Source organism: Pseudoliparis swirei, chromosome 5 (assembly GCF_029220125.1).
Source record: "Pseudoliparis swirei isolate HS2019 ecotype Mariana Trench chromosome 5, NWPU_hadal_v1, whole genome shotgun sequence".
Lineage (NCBI taxonomy): Eukaryota > Metazoa > Chordata > Actinopteri > Perciformes > Liparidae > Pseudoliparis > Pseudoliparis swirei.
This window is the reverse complement of record NC_079392.1, coordinates 1054821-1073437: the sequence shown is the minus strand read 5'-3', so window position 1 is coordinate 1073437 and position 18617 is coordinate 1054821. Positions and strand designations below refer to the sequence as shown.

The 18617-nt window shown below is 48.0% G+C and overlaps 2 protein-coding genes across 5 annotated transcripts in view; one reads left to right on the top strand and one right to left on the bottom strand.

Moving 5' to 3' along the window:
- si:ch73-40i7.2 (FYN-binding protein 1) overlaps nucleotides 1–10402 on the bottom strand; it is a 29296-nt gene extending 18894 nt beyond the window's left edge. Inside the window, exons 1-2 of one of the 4 annotated variants that reach the window (XM_056415417.1) lie at nucleotides 10332–10395; nucleotides 1497–1730 (exon numbers count right to left, since the gene is read on the bottom strand). The gene's annotated coding sequence lies outside the window, so the exon portion shown is untranslated. Of the gene's footprint in view, nucleotides 1–1496; nucleotides 1897–10331 lie in introns of those variants that run through there. The other 3 variants (XM_056415420.1, XM_056415419.1, XM_056415416.1) reach the window with 3 other exon arrangements.
- Nucleotides 10338–14172, top strand: LOC130194407 (prostaglandin E2 receptor EP4 subtype-like). Its single transcript, XM_056415426.1, has 2 exons — nucleotides 10338–11060; nucleotides 13413–14172. Exons 1-2 carry the CDS (start codon nucleotides 10353–10355, stop codon nucleotides 13677–13679), a joined length of 975 nt encoding a protein of 324 aa, XP_056271401.1. The 5' UTR covers nucleotides 10338–10352; the 3' UTR covers nucleotides 13680–14172.
- Nucleotides 14173–18617: the final 4445 nt, after the last annotated feature.

Sequence of the window (18617 nt, the reverse complement as noted above, 5' to 3'; positions counted from 1 at the left end):
CTACAACGTGACATGAAGGAACTACAACGTGACATGAAGGAACTACATTATGAAGGAACTACAACGTGACATGAAGGAACTACAAAGTGACATGAAGAAACTTCAAAGTGACATGAAGGATCTACAACGTGACATGAAGGAACTACAAAGTGATATGAATGAACTACAACGTGACATGAAGGAACGACAAAGTGACATGAAGGAACTACATTATGAAGGAACTACAACGTGACATGAAGGAACTACAACATGACATGAAGGAACTACAAAGTGACATGAATGAACTACAATGTGACATGAAGGAACGACAAAGTGACATGAAGGAACTACAACGTGACATGAAGGAACTACAACGTGACATGAAGGAACTAAAAAAGTGACATGAAGGAACTACAACGTGACATGAAGGAACTACAACGTGACATGAAGGAACTACAACGTGACATGAAGGAACTACAAAGTGACATGAAGGAACTCCAACGTGACATGAAGGAACTACAACGTGACATGAAGAAACTACAAAGTGACATGAAGGAACTACAACGTGACATGAAGGAACTACAACGTGACATGAAGGAATTACATTATGAAGGAACTACAACGTGACATGAAGGAACTACAAAGTGACATGAAGGAACTTCAAAGTGACATGAAGGAACTACAATGTGACATGAAGGAACTACATTATGAAGGAACTACAACGTGACATGAAGGAACTACATTATGAAGGAACTACAACGTGACATGAAGAAACTACAACATGACATGAAGAAACTACATTATGAAGGAACTACAACGTGACATGAAGGAACTACAACGTGAAATGAAGGAACTTCAAAGTGACATGAAGGAACTACAACGTGACATAAAGGAACTACATTATGAAGGAACTACAACGTGACATGAAGAAACTACAAAGTGACATGAAGGAACTACATTATGAAGGAACTACAACGTGACATGAAGAAAGTACAACATGACATGAAGAAACTACATTATGAAGGAACTACAACGTGACATGAAGGAACTACAAAGTGACATGAAGGAACTACATTATGAAGGAACTACAACGTGACATGAAGAAACTACAACATGACATGAAGAAACTACAACATGAAGGAACTACAACGTGACATGAAGAAACTACAACATGACATGAAGAAACTACAACATGAATGAACTACAACATGACATGAAGAAACTACAACATGAACTACAACGTGACATGAAGAAACTACAACATGACATGAAGAAACTACAACATGAAGGAACTACAACGTGACATGAAGAAACTACAACATGAAGGAACTACAACATGACATGAAGAAACTACAACATGAACTACAACGTGACATGAAGAAACTACAACATGAAGGAACTACAACATGACATGAAGGAACTACAACATGAAGGAACTACAACATGACATGAAGAAACTACAACATGAAGGAACTACAACATGACATGAAGGAACTACAACATGAAGGAACTCCAACCTGTAACTAGAGGAGTTAGAGTGCGGCCCCGCGGTCTGAGGGTCCTGCTCCAGAGCTCTGACCTGAATCGCTCTGGTACGTCTGGAGGAGATCCGGGTCCGGGCGGACGTCGAGCCTGCAGGACGACGCTCAGCCGGGTTCTCCGTCTCCATGGAGACGGTCTGTGTGATTGCAGAGAGGACACGCCTCCTGGTGGACGGACAGAACCTCGGAGAATGGCCACCACTTCAAACTCTGAAACAAAGAACCTTCTCCAGATGTTGGCTCCACTGATCCAGCTCACCTGGTCACCTGACCACCTGATCACCTGCTCCTTCTGAGCTGCTCTGCTTCGCTGCTCCACTCACAGCCTCTGGGGGTCAAAGGTCGGCTGTTGAGCCATTAACCATGGGAACTCGTGTGAGTCCTTAACCCTTGTGTTGCCTTCGGGTCAATTTGACCCGATTCAATGTTTCACCCTCCTGTCGCCTTCGGGTCAATATGACCATTCAATGTTTAACCCTCCTGTTACCTTTATATTTACTAACATATTTTACCCTTGAGGTCAATATGACCCCAGCTATTAAAATCTCCAGAAAATTATTAGAATTAATATTGTTTTCCAAGTTTAAGTGTGAGGTACTTTATGTTTGTTTGTTGACTCCCGAAAGAACACCGACATTAAACATTGAATCGGGTCAAATTGACCCGAAGGCGACAGGAGGGTTAAATATTGAATCGGGTCAAAATGACCCGAAGGCAACACAAGGGTTAAAGGCTCTCTATTCCTATAGCTATAGTCTAGATGGAGTATCAGAGCTGCCCCCCCCCCTCTGTGGCCTCTGGTGAACTCTCCGGGCTTCTCTTCCCAGCAGGACTCCATGAAGGATCCACTTGAAGGACGTAAACACGGCCCTGAACTTTATTACATCAATATTTATGACTCAGGAGCTCGAGACACGAAGAATCTCCTCCTCTTCTCATGGAGAGAAGATCATCTGTTGAGTCTCACGTCAACACGGCTCCCCGAGTCTCAAGAGACGGGTTATTAGGAGAGACATTATTTATAAGAGACATTATTTATAAGATACGTTATTTATAAGAGACATTATTTACAAGAGATATTATTTATAAGAGATATTATTTATAAGATACGTTATTTATAAGAGACATTATTTACAAGAGACATTATTTATAAGAGACATTATTTATAAGATACATTATTTATAAGAGACATTATTTACAAGAGATATTATTTATAAGAGACATTATTTATAAGAGATAAGAGACATTATTTATAAGAGACATTATTTATAAGATACATTATTTATAAGAGACATTATTTATAAGATACGTTATTTATAAGAGACATTTATAAGAGATATTATTTATAAGAGACATTATTTATAAGATACATTATTTATAAGAGATATTATTTATAAGAGACATTATTTATAAGATACATTATTTATAAGAGATATTATTTATAAGAGACATTATTTATAAGAGATATTATTTATAAGAGACATTATTTATAAGAGATATTATTTATAAGAGATATTATTTATAAGACACATTATTTATAAGAGACATTATTTCTAAGAGATATTTATAAGAGACATTATTTATAAGAGATATTATTTATTAGAGACATTATAGATAGATAGATGGATAGAGAGATAGATGGATAGAGAGATAGATAGATAGAGAGATAGAGAGATAAATGTATGGATAAATAGATAGATAGAAGTCATAGCAGCACTTCAGGGGTTTAAAGAACATTTACAGCCACGTTGTTTCACTGCAGTGATGATGTCATGATGATGATGTCATCATGAAGCTCCTTAAAGCCGCAAAGCTCCATGACAACAGGTCCAGGAAGAAGCTTCCTCGTCCAAGCTTCTGACTCATTGTCACGAGACCTCATGACCTCATCTCACACCGCCACTGAGTATGATTATTTGAGAAATACTGGAATCTGCAAAAAAAGTACCCGCGATGTGCAAGTTATTAACTGTAGAATCAAAATGCTAAAAAGAAAAGACGTAGGGCGTGATCTCCATGACCTCCGTGACCTCCCTCACCTGGACCCTGAAGGACGCGCTATCGGCCCTCGGCTCCTCATCCTGCTGCTCTGAACACGTTTAAAGTTAATTTCCAATTTAATAAATTATCTTCCCGACTTTAAAGAAAACTATAAACTGCCCCAGAATTCACTGACAGCCGCCGTCGTTCCTGTCAGCGTTGACGTTTCCCAGCGTGGCGTCCCGGGCGGGCCTCCTCCTCCTCCTCCTCTAAACATGAGTCACACACAGGGAATGTGAAGCTGAGAGTATCCACGTCCTGCAGGAGTTCTCACGGCCGTCAGCCCTCACAGCCATGTACAGGCATCGGGTCGGAGAAGAGGAGACGAGGAGACGAGGAGACGAGGAGACGAGGACCGCACAGCCGGAAGGTCACCGCTCCAATGACTGCATTTAAACTACATTTAATCTTAATTTAAACTTCAGTTAAACTTATTTAAACTTATGAGGCTTTGAACAAACAGCAATGTGAAGAACACTGAGTCCATGAGAGGCTCAGTTCATCAAGAGGATGTCAATATATCTACATGTCTAAAGAGGAGTGAGACTAAGAGGAGTGAGACTAAAGAGGAGTGAGACTAAGAGGAGTGAGACTAAAGAGGAGTGAGACTAAGAGGAGTGAGACTAAAGAGGAGTGAGACTAAGAGGAGTGAGACTAAAGAGGAGTGAGACTAAAGAGGAGTGAGACTAAGAGGAGTGAGACTAAAGAGGAGTGAGACTAAGAGGAGTGAGACTAAAGAGGAGTGAGACTAAGAGGAGTGAGACTAAAGAGGAGTGAGACTAAGAGGAGTGAGACTAAGAGGAGTGAGACTAAAGAGGAGTGAGACTAAAGAGGAGTGAGACTAAGAGGAGGGAGACTAAAGAGGAGTGAGACTAAAGAGGAGTGAGACTAAGAGGAGTGAGACTAAAGAGGAGGGAGACTAAAGAGGGATGAGACTAAAGAGGGATGAGACTAAAGAGGAGTGAGACTAAAGAGGAGGGAGACTAAGAGGAGGGAGACTAAGAGGAGGGAGACTAAGAGGAGTGAGACTAAAGAGGAGTGAGACAAAGAGGAGTGAGACTAAAGAGGAGTGAGACTAAAGAGGGGGAGACTAAGAGGAGTGAGACTAAAGAGGAGGAGACTAAGAGGAGTGAGACCAAAGAGGAGTGAGACTAGGGGGAGGGAGACTAAAGAGGGATGAGACTATAGAGGAGTGAGACTAAAGAGGAGCGAGACCAAAGAGGAGGGAGACTAAAGAGGAGGGAGACTAAAGAGGGATGAGACTAAAGAGGAGTGAGACTAAAGAGGGATGAGACTAAAGAGGAGTGAGACTAAAGAGGAGTGAGACTAAAGAGGAGGGAGACTAAAGAGGAGTGAGACTAAGAGGAGTGAGACTAAAGAGGCGTGAGACTAAAGAGGAGAGACTAAGAGGAGTGAGACTAAGAGGAGGGAGACTAAAGAGGGATGAGACTATAGAGGAGTGAGACTAAAGAGGAGTGAGACTAAAGAGGAGGGAGACTAAAGAGGAGGGAGACTAAAGAGGAGGGAGACTAAAGAGGAGTGAGACTAAAGAGGAGGGAGACTAAAGAGGAGTGAGACTAAAGAGGAGTGAGACTAAAGAGGAGTGAGACTAAAGAGGAGTGAGACTAAAGAGGAGGGAGACTAAAGAGGAGTGAGACTAAGAGGAGTGAGACTAAAGAGGAGGGAGACTAAAGAGGGGGAGACTAAAGAGGAGTGAGACTAAAGAGGAGGGAGACTAAAGAGGAGTGAGACTAAAGAGGAGTGAGACTAAAGAGGAGGGAGACTAAGAGGAGTGAGACTAAAGAGGAGTGAGACTAAAGAGGAGTGAGACTAAAGAGGAGTGAGACTAAAGAGGAGGGAGACTAAAGAGGAGAGACTAAGAGGAGTGAGACTAAGAGGAGGGAGACTAAAGAGGGATGAGACTATAGAGGAGTGAGACTAAAGAGGAGGGAGTCTAAAGAGGAGTGAGACTAAAGAGGAGTGAGACTAAAGAGGAGGGAGACTAAAGAGGAGTGAGACTAAAGAGGAGTGAGACAAAGAGGAGTGAGACTAAAGAGGAGTGAGACTAAAGAGGAGTGAGACTAAAGAGGAGTGAGACTAAGAGGAGAGAGACTAAAGAGGAGTGAGACTAAGAGGAGTGAGACTAAGAGGAGTGAGACTAAAGAGGAGGAGACTAAGAGGAGGAGACTAAAGAGGAGGAGACTAAAGAGGAGTGAGACTAAAGCGCGATAAGACTAAAGAGTAGTGACACTAAAGAGGAGGGATACTAAAGAGGAGTGAGACTAAAGAGGGATGAGACTAAAGAGGAGTGAGACTAAAGAGGAGGGAGACTAAAGAGGGATGAGACTAAAGAGGAGTGAGACTAAAGAGGAGTGAGACTAAAGAGGAGTGAGACTAAGAGGAGTGAGACTAAAGAGGAGTGAGACTAAGAGGAGTGAGACTAAAGAGGAGTGAGACTAAAGAGGAGTGAGACTAAAGAGGAGGGAGACTAAAGAGGAGTGAGACTAAAGAGGAGTGAGACTAAGAGGAGTGAGACTAAAGAGGAGTGAGACTAAGAGGAGTGAGACTAAAGAGGAGTGAGACTAAAGAGGAGTGAGACTAAAGAGGAGTGAGACTAAAGAGGAGGAGACTAAAGAGGAGTGAGACTAAAGAGGAGGAGACTAAAGAGGAGGAGACTAAAGAGGAGTGAGACTAAAGAGGAGGAGACTAAAGAGGAGGAGACTAAAGAGGAGTGAGACTAAGAGGAGGATACTAAAGAGGAGTGAGACTAAAGAGGAGTGAGACTAAAGAGGAGTGAGACTAAAGAGGAGGAGACTAAAGAGGAGTGAGACTAAAGAGGAGAGACTAAGAGGAGTGAGACTAAGAGGAGTGAGACTAAAGAGGAGTGAGACTAAAGAGGAGTGAGACTAAAGAGGAGTGAGACTAAAGAGGAGTGAGACTAAAGAGGAGTGAGACTAAGAGGAGTGAGACTAAAGAGGAGTGAGACTAAGAGGAGTGAGACTAAAGAGGAGTGAGACTAAAGAGGGGGAGACTAAAGAGGAGTGAGACTAAAGAGGAGTGAGACTAAAGAGGAGTGAGACTAAAGAGGAGGGAGACTAAAGAGGAGTGAGACTAAAGAGGAGTGAGACTAAAGAGGAGTGAGACTAAAGAGGAGTGAGACTAAAGAGGAGTGAGACTAAAGAGGAGTGAGACTAAGAGGAGTGAGACTAAAGAGGAGTGAGACTAAGAGGAGTGAGACTAAGAGGAGTGAGACTAAAGAGGAGTGAGACTAAGAGGAGTGAGACTAAAGAGGAGTGAGACTAAAGAGGAGTGAGACTAAGAGGAGTGAGACTAAAGAGGAGGGAGACTAAGAGGAGTGAGACTAAAGAGGAGTGAGACTAAAGAGGAGGAGACTAAAGAGGAGTGAGACTAAAGAGGAGTGAGACTAAAGAGGAGGGAGACTAAAGAGGAGTGAGACTAAAGAGGAGTGAGACTAAGAGGAGTGAGACTAAGAGGAGTGAGACTAAAGAGGAGTGAGACTAAAGAGGAGGGAGACTAAAGAGGAGTGAGACTAAAGAGGAGGGAGACTAAGAGGAGTGAGACTAAAGAGGAGTGAGACTAAAGAGGAGTGAGACTAAAGAGGAGTGAGACTAAGAGGAGTGAGACTAAAGAGGAGGGAGACTAAAGAGGAGTGAGACTAAAGAGGAGGGAGACTAAAGAGGAGTGAGACTAAAGAGGAGTGAGACTAAAGAGGAGTGAGACTAAAGAGGAGTGAGACTAAAGAGGAGGAGACTAAGAGGAGTGAGACTAAAGAGGAGGGAGACTAAAGAGGAGTGAGACTAAGAGGAGTGAGACTAAAGAGGAGTGAGACTAAAGAGGGATGAGACTAAAGAGGAGTGAGACTAAAGAGGAGTGAGACTAAAGAGGAGTGAGACTAAGAGGAGTGAGACTAAAGAGGAGTGAGACTAAAGAGGAGGGAGACTAAAGAGGAGAGACTAAGAGGAGTGAGACTAAGAGGAGTGAGACTAAAGAGGAGTGAGACTAAGAGGAGTGAGACTAAAGAGGAGTGAGACTAAAGAGGAGGGAGACTAAAGAGGAGTGAGACTAAAGAGGAGGGAGACTAAAGAGGAGGGAGACTAAAGAGGAGTGAGACTAAAGAGGAGTGAGACTAAAGAGGAGTGAGACTAAAGAGGAGTGAGACTAAAGAGGAGTGAGACTAAGAGGAGTGAGACTAAAGAGGAGTGAGACTAAAGAGGAGTGAGACTAAAGAGGAGGGAGACTAAAGAGGAGTGAGACTAAAGAGGAGTGAGACTAAAGAGGAGTGAGACTAAAGAGGAGTGAGACTAAAGAGGGATGAGACTAAAGAGGAGTGAGACTAAAGAGGAGTGAGACTAAAGAGGGAGACTAAAGAGGAGTGAGACTAAAGAGGAGGGAGACTAAAGAGGAGTGAGACTAAAGAGGAGTGAGACTAAGAGGAGTGAGACTAAAGAGGAGTGAGACTAAAGAGGAGGGAGACTAAAGAGGAGTGAGACTAAGAGGAGTGAGACTAAAGAGGAGTGAGACTAAGAGGAGTGAGACTAAAGAGGAGTGAGACTAAAGAGGAGTGAGACTAAAGAGGAGTGAGACTAAAGAGGAGTGAGACTAAAGAGGAGTGAGACTAAAGAGGAGTGAGACTAAAGAGGAGGAGACTAAAGAGGAGTGAGACTAAGAGGAGTGAGACTAAAGAGGAGTGAGACTAAGAGGAGTGAGACTAAAGAGGAGGAGACTAAAGAGGAGTGAGACTAAAGAGGGGGAGACTAAAGAGGAGTGAGACTAAAGAGGAGTGAGACTAAAGAGGAGTGAGACTAAAGAGGAGTGAGACTAAAGAGGAGTGAGACTAAGAGGAGTGAGACTAAAGAGGAGTGAGACTAAAGAGGAGTGAGACTAAAGAGGCGTGAGACTAAAGAGGAGTGAGACTAAGAGGTTTGAGACTAAAGAGGGATGAGACTAAAGAGGAGTGAGACTAAAGAGGAGTGAGACTAAGAGGAGTGAGACTAAAGAGGAGGGAGACTAAAGAGGAGTGAGACTAAAGAGGAGTGAGACTAAAGAGGAGGGAGACTAAAGAGGAGTGAGACTAAAGAGGAGTGAGACTAAGAGGAGTGAGACTAAAGAGGAGTGAGACTAAAGAGGAGGAGACTAAAGAGGAGTGAGACTAAAGAGGAGTGAGACTAAAGAGGAGTGAGACTAAAGAGGAGTGAGACTAAGAGGAGTGAGACTAAAGAGGAGTGAGACTAAGAGGAGTGAGACTAAAGAGGAGGGAGACTAAAGAGGAGTGAGACTAAGAGGAGTGAGACTAAAGAGGGGGAGACTAAAGAGGAGTGAGACTAAAGAGGAGTGAGACTAAAGAGGAGTGAGACTAAAGAGGAGTGAGACTAAAGAGGAGTGAGACTAAAGAGGAGTGAGACTAAGAGGAGGGAGACTAAAGAGGAGGGAGACTAAAGAGGAGTGAGACTAAAGAGGAGTGAGACTAAAGAGGAGTGAGACTAAAGAGGAGTGAGACTAAAGAGGAGTGAGACTAAGAGGAGTGAGACTAAAGAGGAGGGAGACTAAAGAGGGGGAGACTAAAGAGGAGTGAGACTAAAGAGGAGGGAGACTAAAGAGGAGTGAGACTAAAGAGGAGTGAGACTAAAGAGGAGTGAGACTAAGAGGAGTGAGACTAAAGAGGAGTGAGACTAAAGAGGAGTGAGACTAAAGAGGAGGGAGACTAAAGAGGAGTGAGACTAAAGAGGAGTGAGACTAAAGAGGAGGAGACTAAAGAGGAGTGAGACTAAAGAGGAGTGAGACTAAAGAGGAGTGAGACTAAAGAGGAGGGAGACTAAAGAGGAGTGAGACTAAAGAGGAGTGAGACTAAAGAGGAGGGAGACTAAAGAGGAGTGAGACTAAGAGGAGGGAGACCAAAGAGGAGTGAGACTAAAGAGGAGTGAGACTAAAGAGGAGGAGACTAAGAGGAGGAGACTAAAGAGGAGTGAGACTAAGAGGAGGAGACTAAAGAGGAGTGAGACTAAAGAGGAGTGAGACTAAGAGGAGTGAGACTAAAGAGGAGGAGACTAAAGAGGAGTGAGACTAAGAGGAGTGAGACTAAAGAGGCGTGAGACTAAAGAGGAGAGACTAAGAGGAGTGAGACTAAGAGGAGGGAGACTAAAGAGGAGTGAGACTAAAGAGGAGTGAGACTAAGAGGAGTGAGACTAAAGAGGAGTGAGACTAAAGAGGAGTGAGACTAAAGAGGAGTGAGACTAAGAGGAGTGAGACTAAAGAGGAGTGAGACTAAAGAGGAGGGAGACTAAAGAGGAGTGAGACTAAAGAGGAGTGAGACTAAAGAGGAGGGAGACTAAAGAGGAGGGAGACTAAAGAGGCGTGAGACTAAAGAGGAGTGAGACTAAAGAGGAGGAGACTAAAGAGGAGTGAGACTAAGAGGAGTGAGACTAAAGAGGAGGGAGACTAAAGAGGAGTGAGACTAAGAGGAGTGAGACTAAGAGGAGTGAGACTAAAGAGGAGGGAGACTAAAGAGGAGTGAGACTAAAGAGGAGGGAGACTAAGAGGAGGGAGACTAAAGAGGAGGGAGACTAAAGAGGAGTGAGACTAAAGAGGAGGGAAACTAAAGAGGAGTGAGACTACCAGAGTAAAGCCCCCGCTGACTTGTCACACACGTTCCGCTCTCCCGGTCCCCGGTAACCACGGTAACCACGCGCGTCGGTGATACCGATGGAGAGCCAGAACTTTACGCACGGACCCGTCTCCACCAACCGGACTCACGTGAGCGCGCTGCCGGTCTTCATGTTCGCGGGAGGCGCCGTGGGGAACCTGGTGGCCATCGTCGTGCTGTCGGTGTCCCGGCAGGACCGGAAGTCCTCCGCCTTCTACGCGCTGGTCTGCGGCCTGGCGGTCACCGACCTGCTGGGCACGTGCCTGGCCAGCCCGCTGACCATCGCCAACTTCCTGGACGCGCGCGTGCTGCAGCAGCCGCGGCTGTGTGAGTTCCACTCCTTCCTGCTGCTGTTCTTCGGGCTCACGGGGCTGAGCATCATCTGCGCCATGGCGGCGGAGCGCTACCTGGCCATCTGCTGCCCGTACGCGCACGAGCGCTGGCGCGTGAACCGGCGCTTCGCGCAGAAGTTCCTGCTGAGCGTCTACCTCAGCCACACGCTGTTCTGCGGCCTGCCGGCCATGGGCATGTCCCGCAGCGCGCTGCAGCGCTCCGGCACGTGGTGCTTCATCGACCGGGGCCGGCGCGCGCCGGTGGCCGCGGCGTACTCCGCGCTGTACGGCGCCGGCAGCCTGCTCCTCATCCTGGGCACCATCGTGCTGAACCTGGCGGTGTGCGGCGCGCTGCTGCTCATGCGCAGGCGCACGGCGCGGCGGCCGCCCGGCAGGGCCAGCGTGCGGCAGCGCTGGAGGGCTCTGTCCTCGGCCGCGGAGACGCAGATGATCGCGGTGCTGGTCACGACCTCCGTGGTGGTTCTGGCCTGTTCGGCGCCGCTGGTGGTGAGTCGGGACCGGGCTCTTCACATCACGCTGGACCTCCCAGCTACACTAAAGCTGTATCTCGAGTTGTTCCACTACGATACTTTCATTATTGAGAAGTATCCGGATGCTTTGCTGAGAAAGTTCTTCACTGTAAACATCTTAAAATAAGAGTTACACTTATGCAGAACTTGTTGGATTATTGTTTGATAATATAAACTGGCAGACTATCAGTGTGTTGCTATGGGTACTTTAATCTAATACATCATATTATGACAATATCCTAATAGAGTATAAGTAACTGCATTGTCAGATAAATAGTATAAAACATATCATGTTAAAACTCAATAAGGACGACACATTGGAAGTTTCTGACATACTGGGAACAATGTAAATACATAACAATAGACCTGAACTTGTTTTCATAAATTGATGAATTTACAGTAGAGGATGGATCACCTCCTACAGGTACACGTTGCGTCTTTTATTATTTGTCCTGTTTTGCACTTTTTAAATATGTATACATAAGATGAGCATCATCTATTACAGTATACATTTATATATATATGATGAGCATCATCTTTTACCAGTGGTGGGCCGTGGGCCTGGGGCCTGGGCCTTCAGTGAGGTCCTACACAGTCCCACCTGAATTAATCCACTTCTTATTACTATCATTATGATGCCATGGCTCTTGACCAGGGCTCAATACCTCGATCGCGGCGTAGTATTGGTAGATCGCATGACATTAAAAAAAATTGGCCCGCCCCCTTCATTTTCTCTATAGCACGTCTTTGTTCATTTATTAAACTAAACAGCCGTCTGATGTTGATCGTATCTACACAACAGCATGTCATTTCTCTCGGCTCTCCGTCTCGCGCGCTGCAGAATGCGCGCATCGGGACGGAGAAAAAGAAGAAGAAAAAGTCACTTGCACTCGTTTGTTCACTAAACAGGGCATTGTCGCACCCAAAGCAGTTTCACCGTGATGATAAAGACACATAACTATTCACTGAAAATAAAAGAAAGAAAACAAATAATTTGCAACATAGGCTATTTGCCATTTTATTTTGTGCCAAACATACAGACACATTTAATAAAAAATAGAATGCATTGTATGCCGACTCACCAAAGACTGATTATTTGAACACAAAATCCATCCTTCTTTCTTTCCTCAAGAAGACTTCAATGACTCTGTTGTACAGTCTATCAAATTCAGTTTCCTAGTTCTGAGGTTCTGCATTTACCTGCCCATAGGCCCCGCCTCTCAATATTGGTAATCCAATCAAAAGACGTGCAGCACTCCGCCTGCTCGCTGCTCCTGTGTTGTTCCGGGCCTTCAAGGCCCAGAGGAGCCAACTCTAAAGCTGATTGGTTGACACAACATTGTCATTCCCATTCACTTGAAGCTACCAGCGCCCAATGTTGATTCTGAAGGCCTGGGCAGATTTAGCCCCTGGCAACACACGATGGCTGAATATGATTGACAAAAGATCTAACATAAAGACCAGCCCTCCAAATCTCAACCTGCGCTGGCAGCAACCAAGAGGAACGCTATGAAATTAAGAGAATAACTTACCTGGGAAATAATTGAATCCATATTTGTGGGGAAATATATTTAGAAAAATATATATATTCTGATGATGTTTAGGCCAGCAGAGAAGGCCTTGCTGGCCCGCCACTGTCTTTTACACTATATGTAACAGTCAATCTGGTCTGCATTAAATCCAGCTAAAATGGAATTTACGCCACCTGCTGTGGTTCAGGTGCACTTGCACTTCATAACAAGACGCAAGGGATTGTGGGGGATCCCCAGAGTGACTCGGGATTCCCCAAGAGGTAACGTCTGTCTGAATGTGTCTGTGGGCTATATCGGGGTAATAGGAATAGTGAATGTAAAGTGAGCTGGCTTTATTTGTTTAGTATGATTGTATTTGATTGTATTCAGTCATGTTTTCATTAGGTTATGTTGCTTTATATGTTTCGTCGTTAGTGTTTAATAGTAGCTTTAACCCTAGTTAACACGAACGTGTCTCTCCTCCAGAGCGGAGCACGTTGCCCACAGAAGCTGACGACGTCCTCTGTCCCTTTGTGTGAATGCAGAGAATAAACAGTTGCTACCAGCCTGCCTAGCTCCAGGGAGATTCATTGACCAGGAGACATCTCACAGGGGTTACATATAGACATGTAGAGATAAGATGAGTATAATCTTTTAGTGTTTATATATCTGCACATAGGTTTCAATTGTCTGAGACTTTTTTTAAATCTCGCATTACTTTCACTAATTTATTTTTAAATAATTCTGATTTGCGTTGTCGAGTCAAGACAAAGACCTCACACTCCAGAGGACCTTTCTGACGTGTTGTTGTCCTGCAGGTCTGTTTGTTCACCAGCCTCATGGGGGACCAAGACCCGGATGCAGACCTGGCAGCGATCCGGATCGCCTCCGTGAACCCGATCCTGGACCCCTGGATCTACATCCTGCTGCGGAGGTCCTTGTTCCGCCGGCTGCTGCGTTTAAGACGAGGGAGAAGAAGTCCACCGAGGAGCCACGTGTTCCCTCACCTGGTGAGCACCGCCAACATCAGCTGCCCGCCGCGGAGCAGGGCCTCAAGACCTCAAGACCTGAGGACCGAGACCTAAAGACCAGGAGGACCTCGAGGACCGAGACCTAAAGACCAGGAGGACCTCGAGGACCGAGACCTAAAGACCAGGAGGACCTGTAGGAACGAGACCTAAAGACCTGGAGGACCTCGAGGACCGAGACCTAAAGACCAGGAGGACCTGGAGGAACGAGACCTAAAGACCAGGAGGACCTCGAGGACCGAGACCTAAAGACCAGGAGGACCTGGAGGACCGAGACCTAAAGACCAGGAGGACCTCGAGGACCGAGACCTAAAGACCAGGAGGACCTCGAGGACCGAGACCTAAAGACCAGGAGGACCTGTAGGAACGAGACCTAAAGACCTGGAGGACCTCGAGGACCGAGACCTAAAGACCAGGAGGACCTGGAGGAACGAGACCTAAAGACCAGGAAGACCTCGACCGAGACCTAAAGACCTGGAGGACCTGGAGGAACGAGACCTAAAGACCAGGAGGACCTGGAGGAACGAGACCTAAAGACCAGGAGGACCTTGAGGACCGAGACCTAAAGACCAGGAGGACCTGGAGGAACGAGACCTAAAGACCAGGAGGACCTCGAGGACCGAGACCTAAAGACCAGGAGGACCTCGAGGACCGAGACCTAAAGACCAGGAGGACCTCGAGGACCGAGACCTAAAGACCTGGAGGACCTCGAGGACCGAGACCTAAAGACCAGGAGGACCTCGAGGACCGAGACCTAAAGACCAGGAGGACCTCGAGGACCGAGACCTAAAGACCTGGAGGACCTCGACCGAGACCTAAAGACCAGGAGGACCTGGAGGAACGAGACCTAAAGACAAGGAGGACCTGGAGGAACGAGACCTAAAGACCAGGAGGACCTCGAAGACCGAGACCTAAAGACCAGGAGGACCTGGAGGAACGAGACCTAAAGACCAGGAGGACCTGGAGGAACGAGACCTAAAGACCAGGAGGACCTGGAGGAACGAGACCTAAAGACCAGGAGGACCTGTAGGAACGAGACCTAAAGACCAGGAGGACCTCGAGGACCGAGACCTAAAGACCAGGAGGACCTCGAAGACCGAGACCTAAAGACCAGGAGGACCTCGAGGACCGAGACCTAAAGACCAGGAGGACCTGGAGGAACGAGACCTAAAGACCTGGAGGACCTCGACCGAAACCTAAAGACCAGGAGGACCTGGAGGACCGAGACCTAAAGACCAGGAGGACCTCGAAGACCGAGACCTAAAGACCAGGAGGACCTCGAAGACCGAGACCTAAAGACCAGGAGGACCTCGAGGACCGAGACCTAAAGACCAGGAGGACCTGGAGGAACGAGACCTAAAGACCAGGAGGACCGAGACCTAAAGACCAGGAGGACCTGGAGGAACGAGACCTAAAGACCAGGAGGACCTCGAAGACCGAGACCTAAAGACCAGGAGGACCTGGAGGAACGAGACCTAAAGACCAGGAGGACCTGGAGGAACGAGACCTAAAGACCAGGAGGACCTGTAGGAACGAGACCTAAAGACCAGGAGGACCTGGAGGAACGAGACCTAAAGACCTGGAGGACCTGGAGGAACGAGACCTAAAGACCAGGAGGACCTCGAGGACCGAGACCTAAAGACCAGGAGGACCTCGAGGACCGAGACCTAAAGACCTGGAGGACCTGGAGGAACGAGACCTAAAGACCTGGAGGACCTGGAGGAACGAGACCTAAAGACCAGGAGGACCGAGACCTAAAGACCAGGAGGACCGAGACCTAAAGACCAGGAGGACCTGGAGGAACGAGACCTAAAGACCTGGAGGACCTCGACCGAGACCTAAAGACCAGGAGGACCTGGAGGAACGAGACCTAAAGACCAGGAGGACCTGGAGGAACGAGACCTAAAGACCAGGAGGACCTCGAAGACCGAGACCTAAAGACCAGGAGGACCTGGAGGAACGAGACCTAAAGACCAGGAGGAACGAGACCTAAAGACCAGGAGGACCTGTAGGAACGAGACCTAAAGACCAGGAGGACCTGGAGGAACGAGACCTAAAGACCTGGAGGACCTGGAGGAACGAGACCTAAAGACCAGGAGGACCTGTAGGAACGAGACCTAAAGACCTGGAGGACCTGGAGGAACGAGACCTAAAGACCAGGAGGACCTCGAGGACCGAGACCTAAAGACCTGGAGGACCTGGAGGAACGAGACCTAAAGACCTGGAGGACCTGGAGGAACGAGACCTAAAGACCAGGAGGACCTGGAGGAACGAGACCTAAAGACCAGGAGGACCTGGAGGAACGAGACCTAAAGACCAGGAGGACCTGGAGGAACGAGACCTAAAGACCAGGAGGACCTGGAGGAACGAGACCCAAAGACCAGGAGGACCTGGAGGAACGAGACCTAAAGACCTGGAGGACCTGAGGAACGAGACCCAAAGACCAGGAGGACCTGGGAACGAGACCTAAAGACCTGGAGGACCTGGAGGAACGAGACCTAAAGACCAGGAGGACCTCGAGGACCGAGACCTAAAGACCAGGAGGACCTGGAGGAACGAGACCTAAAGACCTGGAGGACCTGGAGGAACGAGACCTAAAGACCAGGAGGACCTGGAGGAACGAGACCTAAAGACCTGGAGGACCTGGAGGAACGAGACCTAAAGACCAGGAGGACCTCGAGGACCGAGACCTAAAGACCTGGAGGACCTGGAGGAACGAGACCTAAAGACCTGGAGGACCGAGACCTAAAGACCAGGAGGACCTGTAGGAACGAGACCTAAAGACCTGGAGGACCTGTAGGAACGAGACCTAAAGACCAGGAGGACCGAGACCTAAAGACCAGGAGGACCTGGAGGAACGAGACCTAAAGACCAGGAGGACCTGGAGGAACGAGACCTAAAGACCAGGAGGACCTGTAGGAACGAGACCTAAAGACCAGGAGGACCTGGAGGAACGAGACCTAAAGACCTGGAGGACCTGGAGGAATGAGACCCAAGACCAGGAGGACCTGGAACGAGACCTAAAGACCAGGAGGACCGAGACCTAAAGACCTGGAGGACCTGGAGGAACGAGACCTAAAGACCAGGAGGACCTCGAGGACCGAGACCTAAAGACCTGGAGGACCTGGAGGAACGAGACCTGGAGGACCTGGAGGAACGAGACCTAAAGACCTGGAGGACCGAGACCTAAAGACCAGGAGGACCTGGAGGAACGAGACCTAAAGACCTGGAGGACCTGTAGGAACGAGACCTAAAGACCTGGAGGACCTGGAGGAACGAGACCTAAAGACCTGGAGGACCGAGACCTAAAGACCTGGAGGACCGAGACCTAAAGACCTGGAGGAACGAGACCTAAAGACCTGGAGGACCTGGAGGAACGAGACCTAAAGACCTGGAGGACCGAGACCTAAAGACCTGGAGGACCTGGAGGAACGAGACCTAAAGACCTGGAGGAACGAGACCTAAAGACCTGGAGGACCGAGACCTAAAGACCTGGAGGACCTGGAGGAACGAGACCTAAAGACCTGGAGGACCTGGAGGAACGAGACCTAAAGACCTGGAGGACCTGGAGGAACGAGACCTAAAGACCTGGAGGACCTGGAGGAACGAGACCTAAAGACCTGGAGGACCGAGACCTAAAGACCTGGAGGACCTATCCAAAGACCAGGAGGACCTGGAGGAACGAGACCTAAAGACCTGGAGGACCTCGACCGAGACCTAAAGACCAGGAGGAACGAGACCTAAAGACCAGGAGGACCTGGAGGAACGAGACCTAAAGACCAGGAGGACCTCGAAGACCGAGACCTAAAGACCAGGAGGACCTGGAGGAACGAGACCTAAAGACCAGGAGGACCTGGAGGAACGAGACCTAAAGACCAGGAGGACCTGTAGGAACGAGACCTAAAGACCAGGAGGACCTGGAGGAACGAGACCTAAAGACCTGGAGGACCTGGAGGAACGAGACCTAAAGACCAGGAGGACCTGTAGGAACGAGACCTAAAGACCTGGAGGACCTGGAGGAACGAGACCTAAAGACCAGGAGGACCTGTAGGAACGAGACCTAAAGACCAGGAGGAACGAGACCCAAGGACCTGGAGGACCGAGACCCAAAGACCTGGAGGACCTGGAGGAACGAGACCCAAAGACCAGGAGGACCTGTAGAACGAGACCTAAAGACCAGGAGGACCTGGAGGACCTGAAGACCTGGAGGACCTGGAGACCCAAAGACCTGGAGGAACGAGACCTAAAGACCTGGAGGACCTGGAGGAACGAGACCTGGAGGACCTGGAGGACCTGGACGAGACCTAAAGACCTGGAGGACCTGGAGGAACGAGACCTAAAGACCTGGAGGACCGAGACCTAAAGACCTGGAGGACCTGGAGGAACGAGACCTAAAGACCTGGAGGACCTGGAGGACCTAAAGACCTCGAGGACCGAGACCTAAAGACCAGGAGGACCTCGAGGACCGAGACCTAAAGACCAGGAGGACCTGGAGGAACGAGACCTAAAGACCTGGAGGACCTGGAGGAACGAGACCTAAAGACCTGGAGGACCTGGAGGAACGAGACCTAAAGACCTGGAGGAACGAGACCTAAAGACCTGTAGGAACGAGACCTAAAGACCAGGAGGACCGAGACCTAAAGACCTGGAGGACCTGGAGGAACGAGACCTAAAGACCTGGAGGACCTCTAGGAACAAGACCTAAAGACCTGGAGGACCTGTAGGAACGAGACCTAAAGACCTGGAGGACCTGTAGGAACGAGACCTAAAGACCTGGAGGACCTGTAGGAACGAGACCTAAAGACCAGGAGGACCTGGAGGAACGAGACCTAAAGACCTGGAGGACCTGTAGGAACGAGACCTAAAGACCTGGAGGACCTGTAGGAACGAGACCTAAAGACCTGGAGGACCTGGAGGAACGAGACCTAAAGACCTGGAGGACCTCTAGGAACGAGACCTGGAGGACCTGTAGGAACGAGACCTAAAGACCTGGAG